The sequence below is a fragment of the Venturia canescens genome, chromosome 10, assembly GCF_019457755.1.
Source record: "Venturia canescens isolate UGA chromosome 10, ASM1945775v1, whole genome shotgun sequence".
In the NCBI taxonomy this organism is placed as follows: Eukaryota; Metazoa; Arthropoda; class Insecta; order Hymenoptera; family Ichneumonidae; genus Venturia; species Venturia canescens.
In genome coordinates this window covers 16948484-16976236 of record NC_057430.1, presented here as the reverse complement: position 1 = coordinate 16976236, position 27753 = coordinate 16948484, and the positions used below count along the sequence as shown (strand labels likewise).

General features: G+C 45.1%; 1 protein-coding gene across 2 annotated transcripts in view; it reads right to left on the bottom strand.

Moving 5' to 3' along the window:
- The window catches only part of ftz-f1 (ftz transcription factor 1), a 76544-nt gene that overhangs the window by 46302 nt on the left and 2489 nt on the right, over positions 1–27753 (bottom strand). The window contains exons 1-2 of one of the 2 annotated variants that reach the window (XM_043429962.1): positions 26904–27515; positions 26328–26831 (exon numbers count right to left, since the gene is read on the bottom strand). In XM_043429962.1, the coding sequence (XP_043285897.1) occupies positions 26328–26682 (355 nt within the window). In that variant the 5' untranslated portion in view covers positions 26683–26831; positions 26904–27515. Of the gene's footprint in view, positions 1–26327; positions 26832–26903; positions 27516–27753 lie in introns of those variants that run through there. The other variant, XM_043429963.1, reaches the window with a different exon arrangement.

Here is a 27753-nt window from a genome sequence, read left to right as displayed (position 1 = left end):
ACGCGGGCGGGGATAACAGGTTGCCTTTGGCGTATTTTTTTGCCTCGGTGACGAGGCGAGAAAACGGGCGTGTAAATAGACGAAAATACGCGTAATTCCTCGGGACACGAGCGCCAAATTTGCGACTGAAAAATAAATTGCATTAGCGGTGCATGAGATTTTTTTCGGAGCTTCGGAGCTCGGAGTTTCGCACGCAGAAGCGTCGAAGAGTCGATTTTCTCACCGAGAGCTCGCTCCGCGCACAGTTTCCTCAATTGAAGATAAACTTCATTCAAGTTTCGTCGCACTTTCATTCCGCTTGATGCGGTCAATGAAACGAGGGAAGCCGAAGACAAAGGCGCGCGAAGCTCCTGGAATCGGCCGAGAATGACGAAATGCGACGGGAGAAAAAAGCATCGCTGCGAGAAAGAAAATGAAAAAGGAGACAACGCAGGAACAAACGCTCGCCCCGACCAAGACTGAAAACGCTGCCAACACTACTCGCAGCCCGTTTAATGACCGCGGAGGAGAGGAGAACGAGATTAAAGAAAAAGAATGAAAGTGACAGACGGTGGGATTTTCGCAGGACGCGAAAGACAAAGTGGCGGGTCACGCACCGCTGCCCTTATTATTCGCCTTTGTGTCGACGCTCCTCCCGAACACTCGACGGAACCCCGCTCAATCTGCTTTGCCAAAGAAAAAATCAAAATTTATCGGAATCGAAGCGGCTGATTGGCGGATTTTCGGGCAACGAAAACCCCGCGTCGAGGTTCTCGTCGCATAGAAACTTAAATCGACGTGAAAACCTCGGAAAAATAGAGGGATTTTGAGAATTCATTGTTTCAGGCGACTTTGATCACTCTATGGTGAAATAAAAACGCGTCGACAAACATTCGATTCTCAATTATTATCCTGCGTCGATTTCATTTTAATCGGTACGTGGGAAGTCGAAAGACTTTTTTTTCAGATTACGAAGCTAAAAACTCGTGTGTCCAAACGCTTCGAGACAAACCGTTACGCTCCGGTGGGCCTCGCGGCGTAATACTCATATTTTACACGCGTCTCCGCGATATTCCCACATTCGCAAATGACTCGGGCAACACACCGAACACGTATTTATTATCATTGTTTAATGTGTAGCAAAAAAACTTGCGATGCAAAAGAAATAAAAGGAAGAAACGATCCAAAAACCCATTGCACTGTAGCGAGGCTTATTTTACGGAGCAAAGAAATCGTGTGCGTGTCTGCCCTCGCGTAATTCGTGCTTCGCCTCATTTTCAATGTCCCCCAATTCCTCCTGCATTATTCTTACACGTTTTTCCATCCTTTTCTCATTCTTTCTCTCTGTCCACTTGATTATTTTTCCTATACTCACTTTTTACGATTTAAGGTAGATCATGTCCGAAGGATCGTCATTCATGGGTGTCTCAATTGGGTGGATTTTTACTTCCTAATTGAAGACTTAATCACTTTAAATTAATGTCGCAGAGTTATTTATTCGAAATTGTAAATACGTTTTTTCAACTTATCTTTTGGCGAATGGAATTACAAGTCATTAATCTCATTCGTCCCTGGCGAAAATACTATAGTTTTTTATGTTGAAAATCGCATTGGAGAGCGCAAAGGGAAATGGAGCAAGAAAAAAAGTGTTAATAAAAAGACGGGAATGGGCCGAGCCAAGAAGACACGGAATGCCGAAATAAATAAATTTGAGGTTATGCGAGTGCTCGTAACCAATTTCTTACAATCTTTATTACTAGTAAGACAGTCGTCTCGAATTTTTCGCCAAACTTTCATTGCATACTTCATTTTGTTATTGCGTGTACGTTTTTCATGAACTTGGTACGAAGCGTTCATTAGTTACACGAAAAGATGGGCGATTTTTTACGCAAAACCCTTCTTCATATTTATAACCGATAAGACGAAACCCTGTTTGAACTCTGTGTAAATTCCAAGACTCTCTCAAGTAAATCGTTTCGTGCATGAACTCTACCTTAAGGTAGACCGGTGAATATTCGCTATCCAAGATTGCGCGATGATATTTTTTTAGGCAAAATTGAATACGTAGTGCGGATAGATTTGCAAAATTTGGACGTTAGTTATACCACGTAGTTTAGATTAATTATTGAATATCGATTGTTCTCTGACACTTATCACTCCGGCGCATCCAAGATTTGGCAAAAAAAATCGATCGTTTTATTTCGCGGATAGAGAATACAAACGTATTTTAGTTTTTGAACGTTACACCGTTGAAAATCGGTTAATCGGTTGTAAAAGAATGAATTTTCGAAAAAATACAGTTGGCACAAAGATCACGTAGTCGTGCTAACTTTTGCTAAAAGTTTTTGTTATCCAACTTTTCGAGTTTTCTCCGCCCATTTCTCTTCCGAAGGCGACTCCGTGAAGAGTCTCGGTCCGAGCCGGAAGTCGCGATCGAAATTTGCTTCGAGGCTCGACGCTCGGGTCCGAGAGTCGGATGCCGGTTTGTCCGTGAAGAGGGGGAGCGGGAGGAGGGGAAAAATGTGATGTGGACTAATCTCCGGCTCGCCTATCGCAAGTGACCCATAACCGACGTACGATCCTTTTCTCGTTGGTGGAACGCGTTCGCGCGCTGCGTAATTACTCTCCGTGACTGGGCGGGTGAAAGAGCGCGCGTTGCTCGGGGAATTGCTGGCTCATATTCGCGCCGCGGCGTATTCGGATTTATGGGGGAGTGCGAGCGCCGCGATTTTTTCCCTTGTAAATCAGCGCGTGCCTGCCCTCCGCATTGTTAATTCGTCGTTAAGCTCTCTCGCGGACTCGGCTTTCCGAGCGTGCCCCGGAGCGCTGCAACGAGCGCGGGTTCGCTCAATCTTTTTCACGAGGACAAGACGCGCACGCGCGAAATCGATACTTTTCGAAAAATCCTCGTCGTCGCTGCTCTCAAACTCCGACTTTCCAATCGAATTTTCTTGCTCCATTTTTTATGACTGGAATTAGATCGTTCGATAAAATGACACTCGACGCAATCGCTGCCTTTTTCATGGCGATCTGACTCATAAATTCGCTACTGTTTTCTTACGTAAAGCGAGCCCCGCGTTTCGCGTGATCACGCGAGATAAGCAGTGAAGGAGCGCAATAAATTCGCTCGATGAATGATCGATCGATCCATTCAAGATTCTTGGCCGGATACACCGGAATGTTCTTCGAAAACCAATGAAACTCCTACTTTTCCGCTGCCAATCGTAAAGAAAAGTCGGAAAATCAGAGATTCGAAGCTCCCGACGAAATTTTTCATCGCCCAAGCTTTCAATCAAACAGAAAGTCAAACAAAAAAAGGACAATAACGAGCTCGCGGGGCTTCGCTCCCTCTCCTCCGGCCCGAGCGCCTTCTTCGTCGGTTTTATTCTCACCTCCGAGCACGCTGCGCGCGAGCTTTTTTTCCTCTCAATCGCTATCTCGGGAATTCTATCGGAAATCCACACGGATAAAGACAGAGGCGGCAGCAGCGAATGCGTATCTACATCGAATTGATATTCTCGAGCGGTTACGCGCGCCCGGGAGGGATAAAGGATCAAGAAAACGAGCGCATAGGTCGTTCCCGTGTGTGAACTCCGCGAAGCCGCGACGCGGCGGTCACGCCTCGGTAAATAGAGAATAAAGGAGCGAGCGAGAGAGAGAACGTTCCTTGATCCAAATTCCAGGCTCTATCTTTCGCGCATGGGGTTGGAGGTTGAGCTCTCTCGGTTCACAATCTGATTATTTATCGAGTAGACAATGTTACGCGTATATTTCAATGGTGACGAAGCACACCGCGAGCTTTCTCTGAGCAGATTTATCTTCGGAAAAATCCGCTTTGCCGTTCGCTCTGGTCAATTTCCCCAGGAATTTTGGTTCGCGACCGTTTTCGAGGGCTTTACATCGACGGAGTCGAATTGCTGGCAGCTCGGTTACGAGAAGGCTCGTTTGCGTTATTGCCTCGTCGTCCGGAGCGTGCGCGTGTTTAAAGCAGGATTTTAGCTCGATTTACGAAATTGAATTATTCCGGGGACATTTATTTAGCGGCCATGATTCGAGGCTCGCCGCGCTCGCGCTTGTGCCTCGAATGCCTGAAGCCTCAGCGGGGAATGTCAGTTTTCGCAAAACGTTGGTTAAGTGTCACCGCGGCGGGAGTAGCGAAGATAAGGCGGTGAGAAGTGATGCAAAAATTTCGACGCATTTGCGGGCTTCTCAAAGAGGGAACGGGAGAGCGTTCCGCACCGAGGCAGAAGCTAAGTGAGAGTCGGGAGAGGAAAAGAAAAGCGAGCGAATAATGGAGCGTCGAGAAGAAAAACAGAAAGTTGGGTGACTCGAAGGAGAAAAAGTGGAAAAAAACATCGACGGGGAAACTAGAACGAAAAGAAAGTCAAACGAGCTGATGCAAAGAAATTCGCCGAAGGGAGAAACAATGAGGACGAGGGAAGAGGGAGAAGAATCAAGCCGGAAAGATAAATAGAAGAAATGAAAAACCAGGAGAAAATGGAGAAGAAAAATCAAGAGAGAAAAACTCAGCCTCGAGGGGCTCGAAGATCTCAAAATTCGCGAGGTCAAAGAGTCTTCAAATTCCTGATGGAGAATTTACTTTTTCAGAGTTCCATTTGGCGAGTTTTCTCAGTGCGAGCCCGCGTGCTGCGCCCCGCCGCTTGCACTTTACTTCTGTAATCGTTGTTGCTTAGCTATACACGACGAGCATCGGCTGGTAGCTCTCGTCTGCCCTTGACACAGTTTCTCCACGAAGAGTATGCGAGCCAAAGAGAGAGAGAGAGAGAGAGAGAGAGAGAGAGAGAGAGAGGGCAGGAGGGGGAGGGCGAGGGATAGAGAAGTACGCGAGGGAGACTGCGCCGCGATGACGTTTCGATCTTGGTATCACGAATTTATCGTGCGGCGTCCACAGGAATTTCGATTCTCCTTTCAATTTCATTTGTATTTTAATCGAAATATCGCTGCTGTTAATTTATCTCCAATCAGTCACAGCATGGATAAAATATGCAGCGTTATTATAAAGTGAGAAACGAGCTATTAGCAATAAGTATCATTGAGAGTGATAAAAAGTCCGATTAAAAAGGAAGGTTGAGCGATTCGACTAATCGCCGCGTTTCATCGTCACTTCCAGTCTTCGTTAGTCGTAAAATGTTGAAATTTTCAGGATTTCAATTCCGATCGAGGGATCGTTCGGATCGAAAAGTTTGCGGGTTTTTTCCGAGTTTTTAATAATTTTCTTAATGAACGAATCCGCAGCAGCGAGTCGTCAATGCGCTAGCCTATTCGCGTCGTTCTTCGACGAAGAGGGAGCCAGAGAAAGAGAACAAAGGGAAGGAGCTTCCGGAGTGACGGAAGAAGAGGCAAATAAATAATTGCAGCCGGTGCTGTCGGGCCCAATGAAATTTATTCGACCCCCTCCTCCTCCCGTACCGCTCGTCCGACAAGCCCGCTGCTATTTCGTTAATCAACCGAATTACCGAGTTGCGCGCACCGCTCCTCGATCCCAATCGCTCTCAATTTTTTTTCATTTTCCCGAGACCCACCAACGGAAGCGGCAGCAGGTTAACACGAGGGAAAAAAGAAGCACGAAATATGGGAGCGAGAATACAAAGAAACGAACGCACCTGCGGCAAAGTTCCTCCGAGAATCCTAAAAAATCAACACTTCGCTCGAAAAAATCGAAAATTTATTTTCGGCTTTTCCCGCGCTTTTCCGCGTCCAGCTCGATAAAAGCTCCGAAGAGACCGTCGCTCGCCAGAATCGCTTCTGACACGAAAGAGCGAGCGCGTCGAGGCTTCCGCAAAAAGTCGACGGAGAAGTAAAGCTTTTCTCCGAATCGTCGGGGTCCGGTTGTCAGTTGGCCAATCGATGAAGGATCGTTGAAAAGAGTCTCGATGAATGAGAGGCACGAGCCACACCAATATTTGCATTCCCCCGAGAATAAAGGGATCGTAGGGAAACGACGACGCCAGAGCGGTGAGGGGAGTCGGGGCGAGTTCGAGGACTGTTTCTCGACGCGTTGTGCAGGAAACACGACTCGGAGTTGAGCGGTGGCAGGCACTCGATATGATCGCGATCGCTTTTTCATCAGGCCTGCTTATACCTGATGGCTTTTTGTCACCGCGAGGAAACTCAACTCCCGCACCTGGCGATACTCCTCCGGGGTATACCGAGTGTCCGCGGAGTGGAGCTCGACCGTCGCCGGGTCGGAAAATTCGGGGACGGCGCTCGTACGTCAGCGGGGAAGCGGGGAAGGGCGAATCCATCGATTCGTGCGACAAAATGGAGTACAGTAAACGAAGGAGACAGCCAAAGTGAGCCGCACGACGTAAGAAATTACGCGTTTCTGTGTACAAATTCAATATTTTTATGTTTTCATGCTTCGGAGACGCAGACACGCGCCTCAGCGCGCTCGATCCAATCAATTTAATCGGCAAACTGCTCGAGCTCTCGTTACTTTTTCTCGCTTCTGTCCCCGCGCACCGAACATCGATCGCAGTCCGCACTCGGAGTACGCGAGTAGACCGAGGCAAAACGGAGTGCTTCGAACATTGCAGAAAAATGACGGGTTCCTTAAAAATTTCTTTTTTGCTTTATATTTTTATGCTCCAACGCGATGCCGCTCCTCGACTGCTTTTTTGGAGAAATAGTCGAAGCGCGTTGGATTGAAATTGGAGTGAAAAAACAATTTCAAGATTCGAGGGCTCCGCGGCACCCTCGTTTTTTTGCAGACGATTACGCGCGGCGTTTGCTGGGAGTAAGAAATAGTCAGAGCTTCCGAAACTTTTGAAAAGTAAAATATTTGCATAAGTAGCCAGTTTTGGCGAGGTCGTTCCCTCAGGGCGAGGGGCGCGGATGGAAATGTCGAAAGTTTGCTCATTCGCGTGGGCGTGCTGGAAACTGGGGCAAAAGAATCTCGTTTCGTTGATCGCCGTGTTTTCTTGCGACGAGATTTTTCATCGAGAACGAACCGGTGCCGCTCCCCCGGACCACCGGAAGCGTCGGACCACCCTGTGGATGGCAGTCTATTTTTTGTCGCGCCTCCTCGACGCCGCTGACACGGGAAATTTCACCTGCTATTTTCGCGATCCTCTCAACTTTTTCCCCTCTGCTTGATGGATATTTAATTGGGTCAATGGGCCTTTCGATTGCTCGCAACACCCTCCCAGCCTGTTTACTCGAGCGGGTATGAAAACAACTCGAATCCGATCCTCCTGCGAGTCTCTACGGATCACCGAGATCGAACCCTCCGAAAAAATAACCCTTCCCATGGAGCGCCTGTCAAAAAAACTAAGAAAATGGCGATTTATGTACGGCTCGAAAAGTTTGGAATCGCGCTGCGCGGAAAGAGAAAGGAGTCTCTTTTATCAGTAATTCGGAGCACGTATGCGAGGACGAACTTGGCAATGGACGTGACAGGGCGAGGATCGCGAGTCGGAAGGTGGATGAGCAGGATCAAGAATGAAGAAGTGGAGAAGGGAGGAAAGACGTTGGGCGCGAAAGGGTTCTGGGTTAATTGCGTAACACACACGAATACGACGCGCGAGTCGGGCGCATTTGTACGACAAGTTTTAAATGTAAATAGAGAGATAGAGAGCGCGAGGGCGGGGGGAACGAGGTCGAGGTGAAACTGGGCCAGGTTTACTCGGTAAGTGTGTCAACGTTATCGATCCCTTTTTCAACCCCCACGAACTTTCAGTCCCGAGCTCTCGCGCGGGCAACCCTCCGCGAAGCTCTCGCGTGTTCTCTCGCTTTTCCATTGGAGCGCCGCAGACACCAAACGTTGCGACGGACCATTTTTTCGTGCGCTCAACGACTCTCACGCTTTCCTGGGGACAGAAAATCCCCGGAGCAGCTGTTGTTCTCGGGGATTCTCGATCGCGGTGTGGGTTCCGCGATGGATCGATACACGCGATATCGATTCACCTACAAAGATTAGCGGCGACGGAGGCCCCCGTTTCCTCACATTCGAGTATTTTGTTTACGATCCCGATCGCTTTCGAGAGACGAGTCGAGTCAAGCCTCCGGGAAATTTCATCGTTTTCGTCGAAATTATCGAAAAACAAAGGCTCCGAGGACACTTCTTTCGGTTTTTACCTGCTCACGCTCCTCTCGCTCTATTTCTTTCTCGCTCGCTAAACCACCGGCGGTAACACGCACTTGAGCCAGGTCGGTAATGTCAGTGGAAATAAACGAGCTCAAAGCAGGCGACTCGCGGGATATCGGAGCGACCTGCATCGCCTTCGATCCGCCTGCTCGATAGCCAACCGCTCAAGAGCTTCTCTCTCTCTCTCTCGAAACTTTTTTCCTCGCTTCTCTCTCACTTTTTCAGCCGTATGGCAGCGAGCGTGCGATGTCAAGCCGGACGAGAGGAGCCGCCCTCGAGGACGCACGCACGATCGTGCACCTCCGAGCCGGCACCGAGGACGAGCGTCATCCGGGACGCGTTTCAGATTAAAATGCAAACGTTTCGTTTGCTCTCGTAGCACAAATTCATGAAAGATTCATGAACGAGCTAATTAGAACCGCTTCTCCGACCCTTGACGGGCTCAACCACTTTTTCTCACTCCATTGACACTCAAAATTATCGAACAAAATGAGCATCCCGTTACCGTGCGACGAATCATCGAAACCGCTCGGTTATTCCCTTTTTCGAACGGTTCTACGAGACTTTCCCTTTCAACGGAGCCAGAACTTACGAAAGCGAGTGATAAAAAAAATAGGTTTTCTGGAATTCGCCGCAACGCGAATCCAGCGACAACAAATAAAACGAGTTCGAGTTGCACGAACTTTGCTATGAAATAAGTCGAGGGGGAGACGGGGGAAAGGTTCTATAAAAGAGTGCGGCGGACTAAGAATGGCTCGAAAGAACAACGAAGAGCTTGTACGAGCCTCGGGTCATTTAATGCCCGACCTGTGAACCTTCGCCTCCACACTCCTCTCACCGAATACATTATTTATACGAGCAGCGCTCTTTCTAATAAGCTTTGCCTACTAAACGCCCTTTCTACGATTCAACATCGATTTATTAGCATTATTATTGTACGAATAAACGCTATCGAAGCGTCCCGACTTCTGGCCCATCGGAAAGCAATTTTCTCCATCAATATAAACCGGATCGATTCCCCCGCTGCGCCTAACCAGGTTCGATAAATCCTCGGACAGAACCAAACGAACGGCGATTCGAATACTATTTTTTTGGGGGATGGGTCCGACGAAGCAAACTCAAAAACTGTGACCCGAAACACTGCGGTTTCATTGAGCCACGTTCTCAATCGAAGTGCGAGCAAGCGACACGAAAAAGTGAGGAAACGATGAATTTATTTTGAGGAAAATAAAAATTTGTTCGTTTCGAACTTCGGTTTTGGTTGAAACCGAAATTTTCGGGATGAAATACGACCGCAGCTGAGTGTACAATTGCGATTATGTGGTCGAAGAGCCCAAACCGCAAGATTGAAAAAAATGCGGTACAATAAATGTTTTTCAAAAAAACATTGAAATTCATCGACTCGCATTACTCAGTTGACAGTCTTTCCATGCATATTTTTTTCAAGGTATTACCTCGGCTTTATTTTTTAATCGTAAATAATATTCAAGTTGAGTTCATTGCAGAACATATTTCATTCCGAGTCTTCAAGATTCTGTAACCATTCGTAGTGTTTGTTATTTTTTAACCTAACATGAGATCAGATTAAATTATTATGTTGTTTGATTAAATTTAATTTTTATTTTTCCTTTTTTTTTATTAATTTAATTAAATTTAAAAAAAATTCAATTAGTTATAAAATCTTTGACATCTGATTTGAAAATATATGAAAAGTTGAGTCGAAGATTATTGGAGTAAGTCATCGTGGTGGCTATAAGCGACACTTTAATTTCTGTACTTTTCGACTGTTAATATTTCAACGTAACAGTCGATAAGGGAAATTTCACGCGGGCATAGAAAATAAATTTTGTATTGTAAGAGAGTTAAGAGTGCTATTTAAAAACAGCCCCGTTTACCCTTAAAAATGCAATTTTTCAAAGGCTCCTCTCGCACATTATTGGAGAAAAATTGTGGGCTTGCATAGATTCGAAGATAGAAAAAGATTCGAAAGAAAAAACAATGGAAAACTAAGGAAATATGAAAATTGCTCGAAAAAGTATATGATAAACAATTGAAATAATTGGAGCGATCGCGCTTCATTTATTATTTTGGGCGGAATGAAAATGGTGGTTGGAATGGATGCGAAGGTGGAGGATCACGCGGGGCGGATGGTTGCGCGGGCTTTCGTTTTCACCGAGCCTACTTGTTAATCCGGTGAGTCAATAGTTGTATAAGAGACAAAGTGAACCTGGAACTCGAACGGTCTCGCGGAGTGGTTGCGCAACGGAAATGCTCGCGAGCGCGCAACTCTCTCCTTCGCTCGTACACACGCAAACTCAAACGCGTTCCTCCGAATACGTGCACGAATAAAAACAAGCTATCCCCGCGTATATATTATTTGTAAGAGCGTAATCGTCGTACGGTAATAGTAAAACATCGGCTTTACCTCTCGCGAATACTCCAACGACCTACTTGCCCACTAAACTAGACACACTTCTCTTATCCAATGGGGAAAGTCACATAATCGCCCTCCCGATCGAACGCCGACTACAAAACGCTCCAAACTCGTCCAGCAATCGTCCGAATTATAGTTTTTCCAAAAATTCCCTCTTTTCGGGTCCGGGGAGGGGCTCAGGGCCAAAAAAGTGTTGGAACTTGAGCACGAGTCGTTGGAATGACTCCGAAGAATTTTGGTTTCCGGCGAGGAGGCGAAGGGGGCAGGAAGGCTCGATAAAAAAAAATCTTAAAAAATCGGGTCTGAACGGGGTCTGAATTCGATGAAAATTCCAAGAACGAAGCTCCGATTTATTTTTCACCTCGGAGCTCGAGAAAGTGACTTTGAATTTCCGATTTTTTGGCTCCCTTAGTTTTTTAACGAGAATCTCTCAGCGCCGATGTAGCGATGCCAGACTGATACATAGAAGCTAGACTGTGGCCTAGTTCTTCTCACGTGCTATCTACGATTTATTCTAAATTCCGTCCTCTCGTAAATCCCCCGCGGGGGGGGCTGCGCGGGGCAACCGGCGAACGGATTGCCGAGCAGTCGAGGTGCGGTGAGTGCGACGTCGAACATTGTATGCATTGAAAAGATGCGAAGTTGAGAGAGCGAGAGAGCGAGCCGCGTAGCGATGGGGACCTTGAGCCCAATACTTCGATCGGTTTCGGAGACATTGCGCGAGGTGTGCGTTGCCTATGTCGCGGTGGCTAAACAGGCCCGGGCTCGCCGGTTCAGCTGTGGAGCAACCTTTCGAATTAAAATTTATACGAAATCGATTATTCGAATCGCAGGAGCCTTCGAACCGAGGGAGATTGGAATAAATCTGTTCGGCCAGAAATTCCCGCTCCGGTGACTCCGTTCGAGCGGGGGGGTTTTCTCTCTCCGGTGCATTTTTCCATCATTGAATCCGAATTGTCGCAAGCAACTCGACATTTCCTTGACTGTTGTACGTGCTCGTACTTTTCGTTGAAAATTTATCGACAAATTTCTAAGAGAATCATTTTTTCCTTTATGATTTTGTCATTTAATAATGCTACGAGCATTCATGGCAATCGTGATGGCATCTCTATGGAGTCTTTGAAATGATAATTCTTCATAACGTAGCGATAAGCGTTCTGACTTCGTAACTTGTCAGCTTTTGATGAAACAATCTGAAGAAAAATCCATCTCATTATTCTTGGTATACATTCATTAGGGTGGGTATAAAAAAAATGTTTTTTTCTTTCTCCAAAGAATAGCCATCGGGTAGAAGATTGAAGTATTTTTTGAAGTTTTCACTCTACTTCGATCTACAGATTGATTCGAGTAGATTTTTAATCTAGGCCGCATAAAAAGGTATCAAAGTTATATAAATTGTGCGGAAAATACGAAAACGATCCGCAAAGATATGAAAATACGTGAAAATAGTTATAAAAAATGATAATTGAAGATGAAAGATAAGAAAATTTATGAAAAATTTCGACCCGAGCAGCTGACCTTGGTATACCAAAGTGTTGAAACATTGAAAAATCTTGAGCAGAAAAAGACGAGAAAATCAATAAAAATCAGTCGAAAAGACGAAAATACCTGGAGGCAGCAATAAAATTGGATTTAAAAAAAATGGAAAAGCCTTGAAACCGTGGCTGACGAGTGAAAAATGAGAACGCGCGTTAAAGTTTGTAACGAAATGTATAAAAACGTTGTAAAATGAGCTTCGACGATGCCGAGCACAAAGATCATAGTTTCAGTATATGTTGTTGGTATTGAGATAAAGTTTATTGAATAGTGCGCGAGGAAGGAGAAAGAGGAGGGAAGGAGGAGTGCATAGGAGTACGCCATGACACACTAACCGAGTGGTCGAGACCCACTTGAGCCACACCGGGTGACCTCCATCGAAATGGAATGGATGGGGTGATAATGCGCGCCCAACGCGGCGTTGTAATAGCTGCTCCCGCTGCTGCTGGGTATACCGCGAGACTCCGAGCGCGCTCGCGCTCGCGCACCGCCGCCGCGGATATTGAGAGTGAGAGTTTCGTGTATGGGTATAGAGATATGAATTGTAAATCTCTCTCTCGCGCAATCCTCGAAAGCCGAGTTTGGTTAACCGAGGTCGTCGTCGCGATTATCCCTGCGATTGCGTCTTCTTTTTATTCTCTTTCCTCCGTCCCCTCTCTCGCGGGGCTTTCATCCGGCTTTCGGTCGCCATTAAAGGCGAGGGAGATCGTTGCGAACAATCGCGCGATCGATGGAGCGTGTTATCGCAATTTTCGAGAATTTACTTTTTTTTCGCTTTTCTTCGTTTGAAAAAAAATGGTTTTATCACGAATTTTCGAGCCCGAAAACTTGGAATTTGGGGTGATTCGTTCAAGTTTGATCCCAGATTGGTTGGGGAAAATAATATTTGCGCTCGTTTCCTCGATTTTTTAAGCCGCGCGATAATATTTCATTGGCAGTAGAGAAAAAGAGACGAAAAAAGGTTTAAAAATCGTGATCTCGGCGGAGCGAGATCGCTACGCGCGGGCGTCACGCTCGACGGCGAGAAAGTTTTGGCCACACGCTCTGTATTTCGCCACCATAAGAAAGCCCCCCTTCCGAGGGGATATGTAACTCAAGGCACACCGAGAAGCCAGACGATTAACCAAACGCGAGAAGGAGAGGGAGAAAAAAACGAGAAAAGGAACGGGTCACGTCGATTGTGTCACAAATCTGGCCCCGTCGTTTTTTTAAATCGATAATAAATAGGCGAACCGAAGTCAATAATGACTGACAAATTTCCATATTTTTATATTCCCCTCAAAGCGAATTAGCCCGCTGCACACGGTGAAACTCAAAGTTTTACCATTTTTTTCGATTTTTTTCCGAAAAGCCGAACCAGTTATAAACAATTTAGAAAATTTAGGATTTCTGTTAAAAAATGCTAAATTTTTGATGGGAATAAAAATTTGAAAGTCCCAATGAAAATAAGTTTTTCATGGAATTTTTGGTAAAGCAAATATTCAAAAATGACTTGTAACGTCGAAACGCTCAGATTCGAAGCGGGCAGAAGGAGACATTAACTAACCGAATACACGTTAAAAGTTACGCAAACTAGCGAAAGTAGGCGGTGGTTCGGGACTCTTGTGAGTCCCCCTTAAATCTTGTTCTCTCCTCGGCGGAGTTTCTCTCTTTGGTTAATGCGCGCGGAATATAGATATAGGCGATGAGGCCCGCGAGGCGGCGCGCACGTTGGGAACACATTGCGAAAGCCGCTGCGAACGCGCGAGGGAGACCATTATAATGGAGTAACAGAAAAAAAGAGGAAGAAAAACGCGGCTTGGGAGAAGTTTCGACGCGCACATTTGTGTATTATTTGACTTGTGAGTGTGTGTGTGTGTGTGTGTGTGTGTGTTGCGCATAAAATAACAATTTCGTGTATTTATGTGCATCGTACTCGGGCCTTTGAGGTACGAAAGCGTTTCTGTCTCGACGGCCGAAAGGGAGAGTGACAATGCCCTCGGGGAGGGGATAATTCTTCGGTGCTTCGGAGCCTTAATGATGCGTATAAAAAAAAATAAAAAAAAAAAAGACGAGGCGAAGAGAAAAAGGTGGGGATGCGGAGAGGCTCCACCAAGTTGGCTGAAAAATGTGTCAATTTTCGTCAGTTTTGTCACCGAACCTCATTCGACTTTAACGAGGATCTGTTTGGAAGCGTCCGATTCTCGGTAATCGCCCGAGGGATAGTGGAAAATGTGTCGTTCGATATTCTCCAATTTTCGCCTTGTCCCCGTTGCTCCCCGAGCCGAAAAGCACGTTTAAATATGCGAAGATGCTCGCGCGAGAACAATGGAAATTTGAGAAGAAAAAATGGGGAAAAAAAGCACGCCGCTCTCATTCAAATGTCACGAATATATTTTTCGCAATGATTTCACCGATACATGTCGCAAGATATAAACGCTTAAACATGTATTCGGAGCGTATTCAAAGTCTCGCACTTTGATCGGGACTATCGATAGACCCCGTTTTTTCCTTTATTTTCTCCTCGTCATCGTCGTCGTCGTCGTCGTCGTCTCGTCGCCCCGCGGTGCTCCGAGCTTATTATTTTCTAGAGCCAACAACTCGCGAAAATAACGAGAAATCGGCGCGCGCGAACCTTGCCTCGCACTCGATATTGAGATTGAACTAAACAAACACGGGGCGCGAGGGGGGCGCTGAGAAAAATCCGAACCACAATGCGTCGAAGGTCTCCACGCATCGGTAAACAGTTTTGCTCAACAACTATGAATCACTGCGATCAAATTATTATTTCATGAGGGAATTCGCCAACGATACGTTTTTATGGAAAATTTATCCATTATTTTCGTACCTATTACGAGAATTATACGTTCCCGAGCCGAAAATATCTAGAATTTAAAAAAAAAATAAATAAACAAAAAATGAGAACCGCGAGGCACGGGGCGAATGAAAAAAGTATTTTAACGATGGTGTCTTGAGCCGGTCAGTTCGGTAAAAATTCTTCCCTGGCTGTCCGCGCAGCATTTTTTCGAGAAAAATCCAAGTAACATAGGAACGATGTGGTCGCGCAGTACCGGGAATTCGTGACGGGAGGAGCGTTCGGAATCGAGAATTCCGGGAAGCGTCGGTGGAAACTCGGAAATGAGTGGTAGACAAAGGGAATTATTGGAAATTTAGGGGACATAGAGAAAAGTGATGGGAAGTGGAAAAGGCGCGTGTGTGGAATGCACCTCGAGGGTCGTAGTGCGAGGGAGGGAGAGGAGAGGGGATGAAGATCGAGAGAGATCGAGACGCGTCACGAATAGTGTCATTGTCAGTGGGTAATCAGGTCAGTGGGCCAGTGGGACAGCCACTTTCAATTTCAGTCCTTCTCTCGTGTTTCTCCTCTCTCGGCGTTGGTTCTCTCGATGCAACACGCGTTTGCCCCTTCCGTCGTGGCCCTCGGTGCGGTGTGCGCAGCGTTCTTATCTCCGGGGTTCGTCAGTGCCGGGAGCGTGGCTCGCATGCGTCGTGAACGCATGCGCGATAATTTCGAGCGCGAAATAGCGGCAGCGACGTTCGATGCGAGCGGGTAAGCGAGGGGAGCACTGCTGGGATCGCTCGGTGCTGTGCCCCCACTGCGAGGCTGCAAGTTCCTCGGCAAGGGAGTGGGGAGAGTCGTTGCTGAGGGAGACGCGGGGAAGCGGCGCGGCGAGCGCTCGCGTGGAGGAAGCGCGACGCGCAGTTGCTAAGCAACGAGGGAGCGAGGAAGAGCGGAGGCTCGCTAGCCGCTCGTACAAAGGGAGGGAAAGTGACGAAAAAACTAACCTACATACGCGCTCGGGAGGGAGAAAAACAAATGCTTGCTCGCGACTGTACGAGGGATGAGGAGAGAAGCATTAACGAGGATTGATTATCCTCCGATGAAAAGCGATGACCGATTCCTCGTCGATGCGAGCAGCGTTTTGTTGCTGTGTCAAAGAGTGCGCGCACGGGAGGAGCTCTTTCACCGATTCAACGCTCACTTTTCACACGCAGTGACTTTGAAAAATCATAATCTCTCAGGCCCCCGACGATATTCCAGGAGCAACGAGAGGCATTTGCGAATGTAAAACAACGTCGGGGGCTCCAGAGGGCGCTACGAATAACGCTGAATCTGTTTCGGAGAGACTAGGCGGGAGTTTCGTTACCCACGCACCATTCTCCAAACGTTATTTTGCCGCGTTTCTCGCACACGATTGCGAGCTTACGTGCGCCGCCGCCGGTTCTTCGGATATTCTCACTCTTTCACTCCTCCTCGACGCTCCGATCGCTCTTTCCCTTTCTATTGCCGGTAAAACGCGCGATACATGTATACGCGCTACCAGGGAAAAGGGAGTGAGGGGGGGGGGGGGGGGGGGGGGGCGTCCGAGCTCGCGCACGAACGCGAGATAGCGGAAAGTAGGACGCGTATTAAAAACCACGGACCGTGTCCCGCGTGGTTGTTACTTCACGCCGTGACGCTGTTACCCAATCGAATTCGTCATAACTGGCACAATTGTGGAGGGGGGATTCTCCCTTTTTACTCGTTTCTTTCCTTTTTTTTCATTGTTATCGTCGTTGTTTTTGTTTTGTTGTTGTTGGGAGGAGCCTACGAAATTTCGGCGAGCGAGACGGAGAGACCGATGAGAACGTTGGTGCCGTACGATCGAGACAAAAGGAACGCGAAACGCAGAAACACCGTCGGGAGTGTCGGATCAATTAGCGACTTAAAAATATAATTGGCTCGAATGCACTTTTTCGGCACTCTTTTGCTATCGCTTTTTTCATGGGTATAAATAAAATAGCAACTGCAACGATAAGCCTCGTTATCTCGTTACAAACACCGAAGAAATACGTGACGAGATTTACGACAGAGAGAGCTATCAGACGAGAGAGCAAACGCTCGCCGGTAAAAACTGACGTTCGCCACGTGAGCTTTCGCGCCACCTGTGGGAGCGTCCATCGAAACACTCTCGTGAATATTCGCTCGCCTTTTTCTCGATCGGGCTGCAGACGCTCGGGGCATCTCGTCGAGAAATAAATATTTTTACAAATAATTTGCGTCAACTCCCTCTCTCGGAACACGAGTCGTCGGTGCATCCGTGCTCCAACGATCGAAAAATATATTCGGTATTCACCTTCCGAGTGATTCACCTCCAAATATTATCGCAAAATTTTCGATTCGGAAAGACAATCGCTTCTCCAAATGGGTCAAGAACGCTCTCGTCGATGACAGCTCCGTTCCAAATTCAATTGCATTGTTCCGAGCCGATCGGAAAAAGTTCGGAACTGACACAACTCTTTCATCTTTTTCTAAGCTAACTCAACTTTTATGAAATGTCAAAATAAAATGGCGAGTCGACGCGCGGAAGAACGATCCGAATCGAAGCTCTCGTACGTGATCTTTTTGAAGAAAAAATTCGTCATTTTTTCATGGCTGTCGTCCTCATCATTCGTTTTCCAATTCACCTCAGCCCATCAACATCGTTCCTCTCTATTAAAATATTGATAGCACTGATAAATATACGAACGTGTTATACATTAAACGGATACGCGAACGATAGAGCTGTAGTTGACAGTTTTACCACACGGAGCTGAATAATAATTATTGTTAGCTCTTTCTCCCTTTCCCCCCGTTCCTCGCTTCTCCCTCGGAAAGAGACGGAGAACGAGCGGCCGGTTTGGTGTTATTGAGTTATTCCAATGCGCGAGGTTTATCAAAGTGGGTCAAGCGATTCAATAGCTATGCTGCGGCTGCTGCTGCTGCTGCTGCTGCTGTCGATGCGGAGACCAAAATCGCTTGTTTTAATACGACGCACGCGTGGGAGTATTCCGCGCGCTCGCCCCGGATATGCAATTGACAATTTGGGGTGCCTTTATTTACACGAATTTACGTCGATCGCGATTCTTTTTTCTCTCTCGCTCTTTTTGGCTTTTTTTAAAAATATTTTTGTTTATCGCATTTATAGTTTTGCGCTCAACTCTCAACTGTTTACTCGAGCATTCGATTTAATGCTTATTCCGATGCTTTTTCAGTGATATTCAAATTTTAGGACGAAGGAGGCAACCGAGACGGATTTTTCCTTCTCTCCGGGGAAGCTCTCGGTGATATTTCAGCTGAATCGATCTCGAGTCGATTTTTTCGTTAAATCTCATGCAGAGTTGTATATTGAAAGGAAGAAAAATCGAATTTTTCTTGATCGCAGATGGCACTGGTGATTACGAGGGGGAAAGAAACCGAGGGAAGGATCGACCGATGGTAACAAAAACTGCGATGCGAAATCTTTCGAGGCTGAAACAAAGTTGAACGCGACATTGTGCTGGCCGATTGGCTCCGTGCTCGGCACGTCTTCCTCGCAAATCTCTACCATCTCGTAACACCCAAATTAGGGCAATAAAAAAACTTGACAATTCTTCATCTTCTCCCAACTTTTATTCGTATATTTACTCCTCGGAGCGATAAAAAATGTTTTAAACTGTGAGAAAGCTCGTGTGTCACGTATTCCTCAAAGATGGATTTCACTTTCCAGTCGTTAATACCCAAGAGATTCGGCCACTCGGAGTTTCGCGCTTGTCAAATGTGCTTCGAAGTTGTCCCGCTTCTCAGCGCAGGTCCGTACTACCTCCGAGACCCTGGAAGGGTACGACGCTCGTGCTTTTCGGCTTCGGCTTCGGAAAAAGTGCCTCATGCCTCATCTCCCGGTGAGAGTTGGGTCAACAGCGTGTCAGGTGTTGCGCAACTTTCGAGTAGAGGACGAAAGATCGAGCGAGTGCGAATGCGGAGGAAGCTGAATATCTTCGGGAGGAAAAAAAATCTTGGAAATTTGTATTTTACTGAAAAAAATGTAAAAAGGGGGGGGGGAGGCAATAAAGGAAATCGACGAGCCTAAAAAGCAAGTAATTCGTGGGAATCGCGTCGAAAAAAAGAAAGTCTGGAAAAAATGAAATTCGACGGAAACATGAAAAATAATGTTAAGTCACGAAAAGGGGAACGGAAGCGAGAAAATCCTCTGGATACGGCGGGAAATGGAGAAACAATGAAAAATCGTCGAAAACTCAAAACTTTTTGGAAGAAAAATGAAGAAAAGGATCGTGAATGCGGAGAGACGACACAACGGAAAGTTGTTCGGCGAAGGAAGAGAGAGATTCGAGAATTCCCCGAGTCGTAGAAAATAAGAAGAGAGAGAAAAATCGTTAAAACTAGGAAAGGGGAAGGGCAGTGACGGGAACGAGGTCGAAGGTCGCGTGGCTCTGGAAAAACTGACAGAAAATCGAGTCCTGCGGTCCCTCCTCCGCTGTGTCGCTTCTCACTCGATCCGGGAATGCCTCGAGCGAGGGAAAAGGAGAAAGCTCGGGCGAACAATACGCATAATATATAATGGCCATCAAGCCTCTCGGGCTGCTTTTTCTTGACATGTCCAAAATGGTGATTTATATATCGGCGGAGCGAAGATTCTCTTCAGTTTTTCTCGCTCATCTCTATTATGGGTTTCGTTACTTTTAATACCGAATAAACTTTTCCCAGAAACTCGCCCTCTTATCTCTTTACGCGCTTGCGAATATTCCCAGTGACAGCAGCTCGAATCCCCGTCATTGCTGAGCCAAAGAAGAAGAAATAGCGTCGAGAGTTAACGGGGGTAAGCAACCTCTCAGAGCTGCACAAAAAGAATGTCAGATAAAACTCTTCTTCGAATATTTCAGATCGGTGAGATCGCAAAAAAAAACGAATGAAAATTCCAACTCAAAACTGCGGTGACTCTCATTTAAGGTCGATGAGCGACGGCTACGTGATTTTTGCAGCAACTATATTTTTCGAAAATTTCAAAATACTAAAAAAGCTTACCGGTATAAAAATTGTCGTTGTGTAAAAATTTACAAAAAAACGTGGCGAAACTAACGAACGACAAAATATGACCCAAAGATGATCCATTTTTGTAGTCTAATCCGAATGATTTCTTATCAGATATTTTTTCATATTTCAGCCGATTTTCAATGGTAAGGTTCAAAAACTAAAATACTCATGTATGTATTCTTGAATATCCACGAAATACAACGATCGATTTTGTTTTTGCGAAACCTTGGATATAACTGACGAAAAAATTCAATAACTTTTTATGTGTGTACGGCTTTCATATGCCGGAGTGTTAAGTGTCAGAGAAAAGTCGATATTCAATAATTAATTTTCTGCCGAACTATACACGGTAACTAGCGTAGAAATTTTGCAAATCTATCCAGTACGCATTCATTTTTGCCTACCAAAAATATCATCGTGTAATCTTGGATAGCGAATATTCACCCATCTACCTTAAGGTAAGAGTTGCGGTCGAATGACTATTTATTAATCGTCGAAATGGGTGGGGATCAAATGTTGGAATGACTAAAATTTCGAACAGCTAAAATCTCGACTTTATAAACGTCGAATGATAATACGGAGACGGACTGATTCGACTAGAGCTTTAAATGCTGAAAATAGAATGTAACAATCGCCCATAGGACGATAACTAAAATATCGATTTTTCGAAAATTCGACTATCACTCTTTCGATTCATAAATTACTACGGTCAGTGATACTGTGAAAATTCACAATTTTGAAAATATAATAACGAAAGACCAAATATAACTGAGGTTGAAATACTGAAGCACCAAAAAGTCGAACAGTCAAAATAGCGAAACGTTAGAAAGTCGATCGATGGAAATAAAGAAATGCATTGGAGCTCCAAATACACGCGTCTCACTCACTCGTTTACTCAGGCCGGTGATCTGATCTCCAATTTTAAGCATCGCCATTTTGACTTTCGCCTTTTCGAGCTATCGCTATTCTGCATATCCAAGTTTTACACGCTCAAAAAAATCACTTTCGATTTTTTACTACTCTATATTCTGATCTGTCTGTAAAACAATTACTCTCCATTTTGAATTAGAAAATATGAACTTTTTACATTCGGATGGTCCGGTTAAAATTGCATTCGAAATGAAAACTATTGAAATATATATTTCCGGGTAAATACGAATTCAAAGAAGGAATTTTTGATTAAACGCGCAATCTGCTGAATAGTCGATCGGGAATAAGAATTTCGAATTACTCATTTTTCTCCAAACTGATATCACAACTTTTAAAAATTCGAAATATCGACCGTTCTACAATTCAGTTATTCGACATAATATATTGTACCCCACCCGTCGAAATAAAATAAGTTATAAGAAAGGTTTTCTGTATTAAATAATTCTTAGGGCAATTTAAACTGTATTCGTATAAATTTATACAAGATCATATTTAATAATTTATAACAGTCGAAAGATATCCCAGTCTTCAAACTCGCCGGCTATCACGAAAAGTATACATATATGTATACATTATTAACGTTGCCAAGTATATCGGGCCACTTCATGGCAGTCGATCTCCTGCCATATTCTGAGTTTTCATCGAGATTATTTTTAAAATTCTCTTCGAATGAGTCAATGGCCCTATATTTTTATGGTCACATTGAAATATTTATAATAATAATAATCTATGAGGAGCAATTTTAACCCTAGAACGCATGACTGGGGTGTGAGCACACCCCACGCGAACTTCAAACTACGCTCCCATCCTAACAAGCGACATTATCGACTGATTATCGACGGATTTTTTTATATATAGATTCAATTGAAATTAGTTTTATCATTCTTTTCGTTATTTCTTTTCGTTATAAAAAAACGAAGAAAATGGTGTAGGATAAAGTCAGTTTAGCATCGTAGGACCGAATTTATAACAATGCTGAAGTTTGCAACGTTGGAGTCTAACGAAACGGAGGAAAGAAACATTTTTAATTCAACAAATTTTTATTTCACGAAGCATCAGTGCAGGTTGAAAAACTACGAATTGAAAATTCGACAGGAAACGAAATTGGAGAATTAGTGGAATTTTTGGAGAATTTTTTGAGATCATTTCGTTGGACTCCAACGTTGCAAACTTCAGCCTCATAATTTATAAGCAGAAAAAGAGTGGGGTGCGTTCAAACCCCGGTCATGAGGTTGAGGGTATGAAAAAAGGCACATGAGGTGTAGGGTTAACATAAACTATATCTAATCGATAAGTAAATTAATTCTGCAATCACAGTATTGGCGGGGTGGGTTTCTCATAAGATGCCGTGTTACATTTTTATTTTTGATCGTAAATTTCTTGATATAATCTTCGGTATTAAATCTTTTAGCCATATGAAAGTTTATCACGTAAAAATCATATAATTTAAAAATCACGAGTTCGTCTAATATCGATTGTCGGGCGACCTTAAATAATTTTTATTAGTGTCGATAGTAAAAAAAAAGAAAAAAAAAAAAGCAACGACGAGGGTCCTGCGACCGGAGAAATGACGTTGGAAAATATTGAGCAAACGGAATAATTCGTAGGGAACAATGGCCGAATACAGAGGAGAGTTTAGCGGAGAGGCCTGGCGAGGGAAGAGAACGTGCGTCTGACACGCGACAGGCTATTAGCGTGAATAGAGCGAAGAAAAATAAGAGTCGAGTCGACGGTAAATAAAATGTCAATTTCAAAGCTGAGGGATGAAGATGTGAAAGGGCATGTTATTTGGAGGGGTCCGTGCAATTTAGAGGTTTGACGGTACGTTTTTGCTCGAGTGTGACGTTTTCACTGCGCGCATATTATGCGAGGATACCTGGGAGACCCTCTTTTACCGTCTTCCGGCTCATTTTCCCCCTCCCCGCTCCCGCCCGCCCCTCAAGCTCCGTTCTATTTACACTTGGAAACTGTATGATCGCTCTCGACTCACAGAGGCTTCAAAAGCCCCAGCCCCCGGCCCTTGGATTATCCTGATTTATCGAACTGCTCTCGTGCCTCCGAAGAAAAGGATACAAATATCGTGCAACAAGTGCTTTCCAGTCCCACCGAAACACTCGGCAGGTACATTTTGCGCTTACTTTCATCACCGTGTCACCAGCAAACACTCTCGCCTGTTTTGTCAATATTCTCCACGGGGTGCCTTCCCGCACGCGCTTCATATTCCCTCCGCTCAAATTTTACTTCGAGACTCGTGAAATATTGCTCTGTCGAAATTTCCGTTCAACGTTTCGATGATATTTTTCCAATTTTCAACACTGATTCACAGTAATGACGAATTGTCCAAAATTGGCTCAATTTTGGGTGGCTCAATTTCACATTTTTTTTTTGAGTTTATTAACGAATTTTCGTTTTTTTTTTCAAATCAATAAATTTGAGCGTTGAATTTTGAATAGATTTATTTATCGATAATAATATCGGGAATCGAAGGTGTCGTTCGGATACGAATAATGAGGATCGTTTCCTCTGACAAATTGTTCGAACTTCCCTTCGCTCCGTACTTCAATTTGTGAGATAATTCCAGCAGCTGGGCAAAAAGAGGGAAAAAACGAACGAGTACTCGGATAGAAATTGCGAGCACGCGCGATAAACAATTTCCGGTTGGGGATTCGAGACGGCGGGCTTGGTTATATCGCGCAATTTCATCGATTGAAAAAAAAAAGTGGGATTCGTAAAGAGTTCTCAGTCTCGGGAGGACTGTGCCAATTTATATCCCGGCGATACGTGCTATCGGAAACCAGTAATTTCATCGATTCCCAGAGGCGAAAAAAATCGTGATTCAGCTAACGTCTATTCATTATTTCTCACGTTCCGATTCTACTTGTCAACCTTTTTTTATCCATTCGTTCAATAGATACGAAAATATTCAAAATGCTCGATGAATCGTGTCACATTTTATAAAATTTTCGACCCTCGAAACGCTGCCATTTTCGGAGAGTCGACAAAACATTCCGAGAATTCGGTCAATATCGCCGTCCGCTCGGTCATTTCTCCGAAAATGAGACTTTTCGTCACAAAGAGACAAAGAATGGCCCGCGCGACACACGAAGCGACTCCCTCAACGCCCTTGAAAAGGTCCGAGACGTACACAATCTTGATGATCGTTGACGCACGCGACCCCTGCATTTTGCGTCACGCACTCGCGATAGATAATAATCCGAGTGAAAATGTACCTTGTCGCGGTTGACCCCACCAGCGTCGTTCGAAGTCTCGTACGTAAGAAAGACGGTGTTTGGAAAAAAACGGTTAATAAAATAATACTCGGGAGAGCGGTGTGTGGCTTCGCGTTGGAAATGCGCGCGGAGAGTTACGTAATTCGTCGACAGATGTCAGGCCAGTGGCGAGAAATGGGCCAGGTGTATTGTGTGCAGCGAAGATCGCGAATGAGAAGAAGAGGACGAAGATGCGGGGAATAAAAGAGTGCGCGTAGTGTCCCGAGCCTGCATCAACCTGGAAGAGCGGTAGGTCGTGAATGTGCATCACCGACTGGGAGCAGAGCGTGCTGGAAGATGCGAATGAGAGGAGAAAAACAAACGATCGAAATTTAAGAAAATAACGAGCAAGAAACGAGGCGTGAGAACTGCCACGAATTCGCTACGAATTCGTCAACGCTCGCGTTCGAATAAGAAAAGGAAATTTTCGAGGTGCAGCGGGAGGCAAAATCGAAGGGTGAACTTGATCGATGATCGACGAAATCTCGGAATAATTCGAGAGCAAATTTGCATGAATATGAGCAGCGCAGCAACAGCAGCAGCGGCTTTTTCTTCGTCTCGCCGCCAGTCTGAGCGTCGAGACACCTGTTGATCCGTTGTTTCATATCGTCCGTCACGTGTGCACTAGTTAAATAAGGTAAATACATAAATTGCACGGAAACGGGTCGTCGCAGAGGCTCTGAAAAACAATACGCATGTTTTCTCCCTCGGTGCAGGAAATGAGAGAAAAAAAGTGTCCTCTCAATCGGACATAAAACGCGTTTGACACCGAGAATTTAAATCAGGGAAACATTGGGAATGCAAATTTTGACGTTTCGGCCATTGTTATCGAGTGCTGCCTGCCAAAAAACAGTAGAACAAAGAAAAATATTTTTCCGATAGATTTTTGACTGTGAAAAAATTTTCGAATGATCGAACATACGCGGCGACTACGCGAAACGAGAAAAGAGAAAGGGGGAAAGAAGTAAACAGAAATGGAGAATCGCGGTTGGCAGGGGCACGAAAGGATCGAGAGTGAAAACCCTCTCCGGATGGGAGCCGCGAGAGGGAGGGAGAGTGCCTGACTCGGTTTTATTTGCGCGTAGATCGTAGTGTGAGTGGAACGTATATGTGCGCGAGTGTGTGCCGCGTTGAAACGAAGAAGAAAACGCGAGTTTATTCAACAGAGTGAGAGATCCGTGAGGAGACACGAGGCGAGACGCGGTGTGCGTTTATTTGCATATATACGTATATATTCGAGGGGGTAAGTAACAAAGAACGCGGGCGAGTTGCGGTTCTTTGTGTACATGTGTTTCGAGTGTGTCCCGCGCGCGCCTGTGTGCCTGCGTATGAAATTGAGGGACAAGGAGAAGCGGAGAAGAGCAGGAGCGGGCGAGTGAGACTAATTTTATGGCGAGACCAGCGTTCGAGCGAGACCGCGAATACGAGAGAAGGATTCGGAAATAAACGAGACGAGAGAGGATAAGTTGGACCATTCCCCAGCAAGGAGGGAATATACGAAGAAAAAAAAAGTAGAGTGGTGCTCGACGGAGAGGCAGAAGGAGGAGGAGGAGAAAGAGAGAGAGAGAGAAAAGAGTTTGGCAAGCGGCACATCGCGACAACAAAGAGGCCTTCTTCACATTCGCCCGCACTACTAGCCTTCCCATAAGAGGAAAAAATAAACATAAATAAGTCCCCTGCACCGAGAGATTCGGAATACAACCGGGAGATTATCGTCTCGGAATTATTAACGTCGAGTGAGATTTAAAAACTGTTTGCAGGAGGTTATTTAATTATGTTGGGAGCGATACGAATTTTTTGGCATGTCAATATCGCTCTATCAATGCCTCGATTAATCGAGAAAACGCATTCGATTTATCGTTCGATTATATTTTTTCTGTCTTCCAGAGTTTTGAGGTTATGAGCCGAACATTTTTTTATTTGTTTCGATTTGAAAATCTGACTTTTGATTTCATCCAAAAATGAACTCCTTCCACAGTTTTCCCATCTCACTGCCAAGTGCGGAACGACACGGTAACTATAATTTCGCAAATCATTTTCTCGAAGAATTTGGAAAAGTTCAAAAAGCAAGAAACGATTTGAAAATTTTAATATTCCAATATTTTCTGGCTCCATTGGACGAAAAAGAAGCCAATTAATAATATTTCGGAATGATTGTTCTTCCGTGATATTTTCCAAATTTTCGGTTAACCAAATTCCGCAATCGATAAAAAAAAATGAAAGAAAACTTGAGAGTGGGCTTACCGACGATGGGATCATCGGAACAAATTTCACTGGGTTGTTCGATTCTCCGTTGTTGCAAATGTACCATCTGATCGTCGAGAAGTCCTTGAACCTGTTGAGGGACGACGTCGGATGGAATAATCGAATTTACCGACTCGAGATTATCGTTTATAATATTGGTGACATTGATGCTGGACGAATTGCACGAAGAGGATGAGGAAGAGGAAGATGCGGAGGAGGATGAGGATTCGGCTTGGCTGGTGACAACAGCGTTTTCTAGGTCGTTAGGTATCGTAGACGACGAGCCGTCACAAGGCCCGCCGCCGCCGTTTTGTTGCTGCACTCCCGTCGAAGCTGCCATTCGATCCTCGTGCATTTCAAGCTCAATCCTTTTTTTTATTATTCCACTTTGTTTTAACCGAATTAACGAATCGTTGTTATATTCAAAAATTCGCTCGCGCCGGCGCGGGCTTTTTGTTTGAGCTATACGAAGACGACGAAATGAAGAAAAAGAAGCACAAACACCTTCGATATAAATATATATGTCTATCAATATGTATATATATATATATATATATATATAGTTCTGACACGCACACACGAAGAAATCGAAAAATATCTATGACGTAGACGATCAACACCTACACGAGTGTAAAGAAATTTTGGTCCACCGAAATGCGCCTCTCAAAGAAAAAATATACACATATTTGTAGACGGACACTGCGAAATTTAACCCATCACTCTTGTTTGGTTATATACTTGGTCCGGCACAATTTTCCCCGGAGTTTTAAATCGTACTCGAGTGTCTCTGTCCCTTATTTCCGCGCTATTTAGACTCCCAACACGCCGCTCGACTCTGCTAATTTTTCCTCTTATTTTATTTTTTACTCTTATTTTCTCTCTCTGCCGTTTCTCGCGCGCGCGCCAGCGAGCGAGCGAGCTTTGTATACGCGTTTCTCTGTCGGTCTCGATGAGCGGGAATAGCGCGAGAGCGTACGTTTGTCTTCGTCGGACACACGCGCGTGCGTGCGGCTGCGACACGCCGGCGAGCCACCGAGCGCCCCCCCAGATTCCGGCCCTGGCAGAATTTTTTATCCTCTCGTACTGTTCGCTCTTTTTATATTATTTTTTCTCCTCGACGAGAACGCACTGGATGAACGAACAACGTTCGTTCAATAAACTAGATTAAATCGAGGGAACAACTACTTTTTCGTTAGACGCGTCCACTGTATTTATTTAGCTCGTTATTTTTTTGGACGACTGTATTATCGCGGACACTCGTTCACTTATCGACGACATTGTAACCGTCCTGTCACACAGAATCGCACACGCGAGAAGACGAAGCAGAAGAAGAAGAAGAAGAAGAAGAAGAGGAGGAGGAGGAGGAGGACGAGGAGAGAGAATTTCGTAGCCCCTCTCTTCGCGGGGGAGTGAAGAGGCCAGGGGG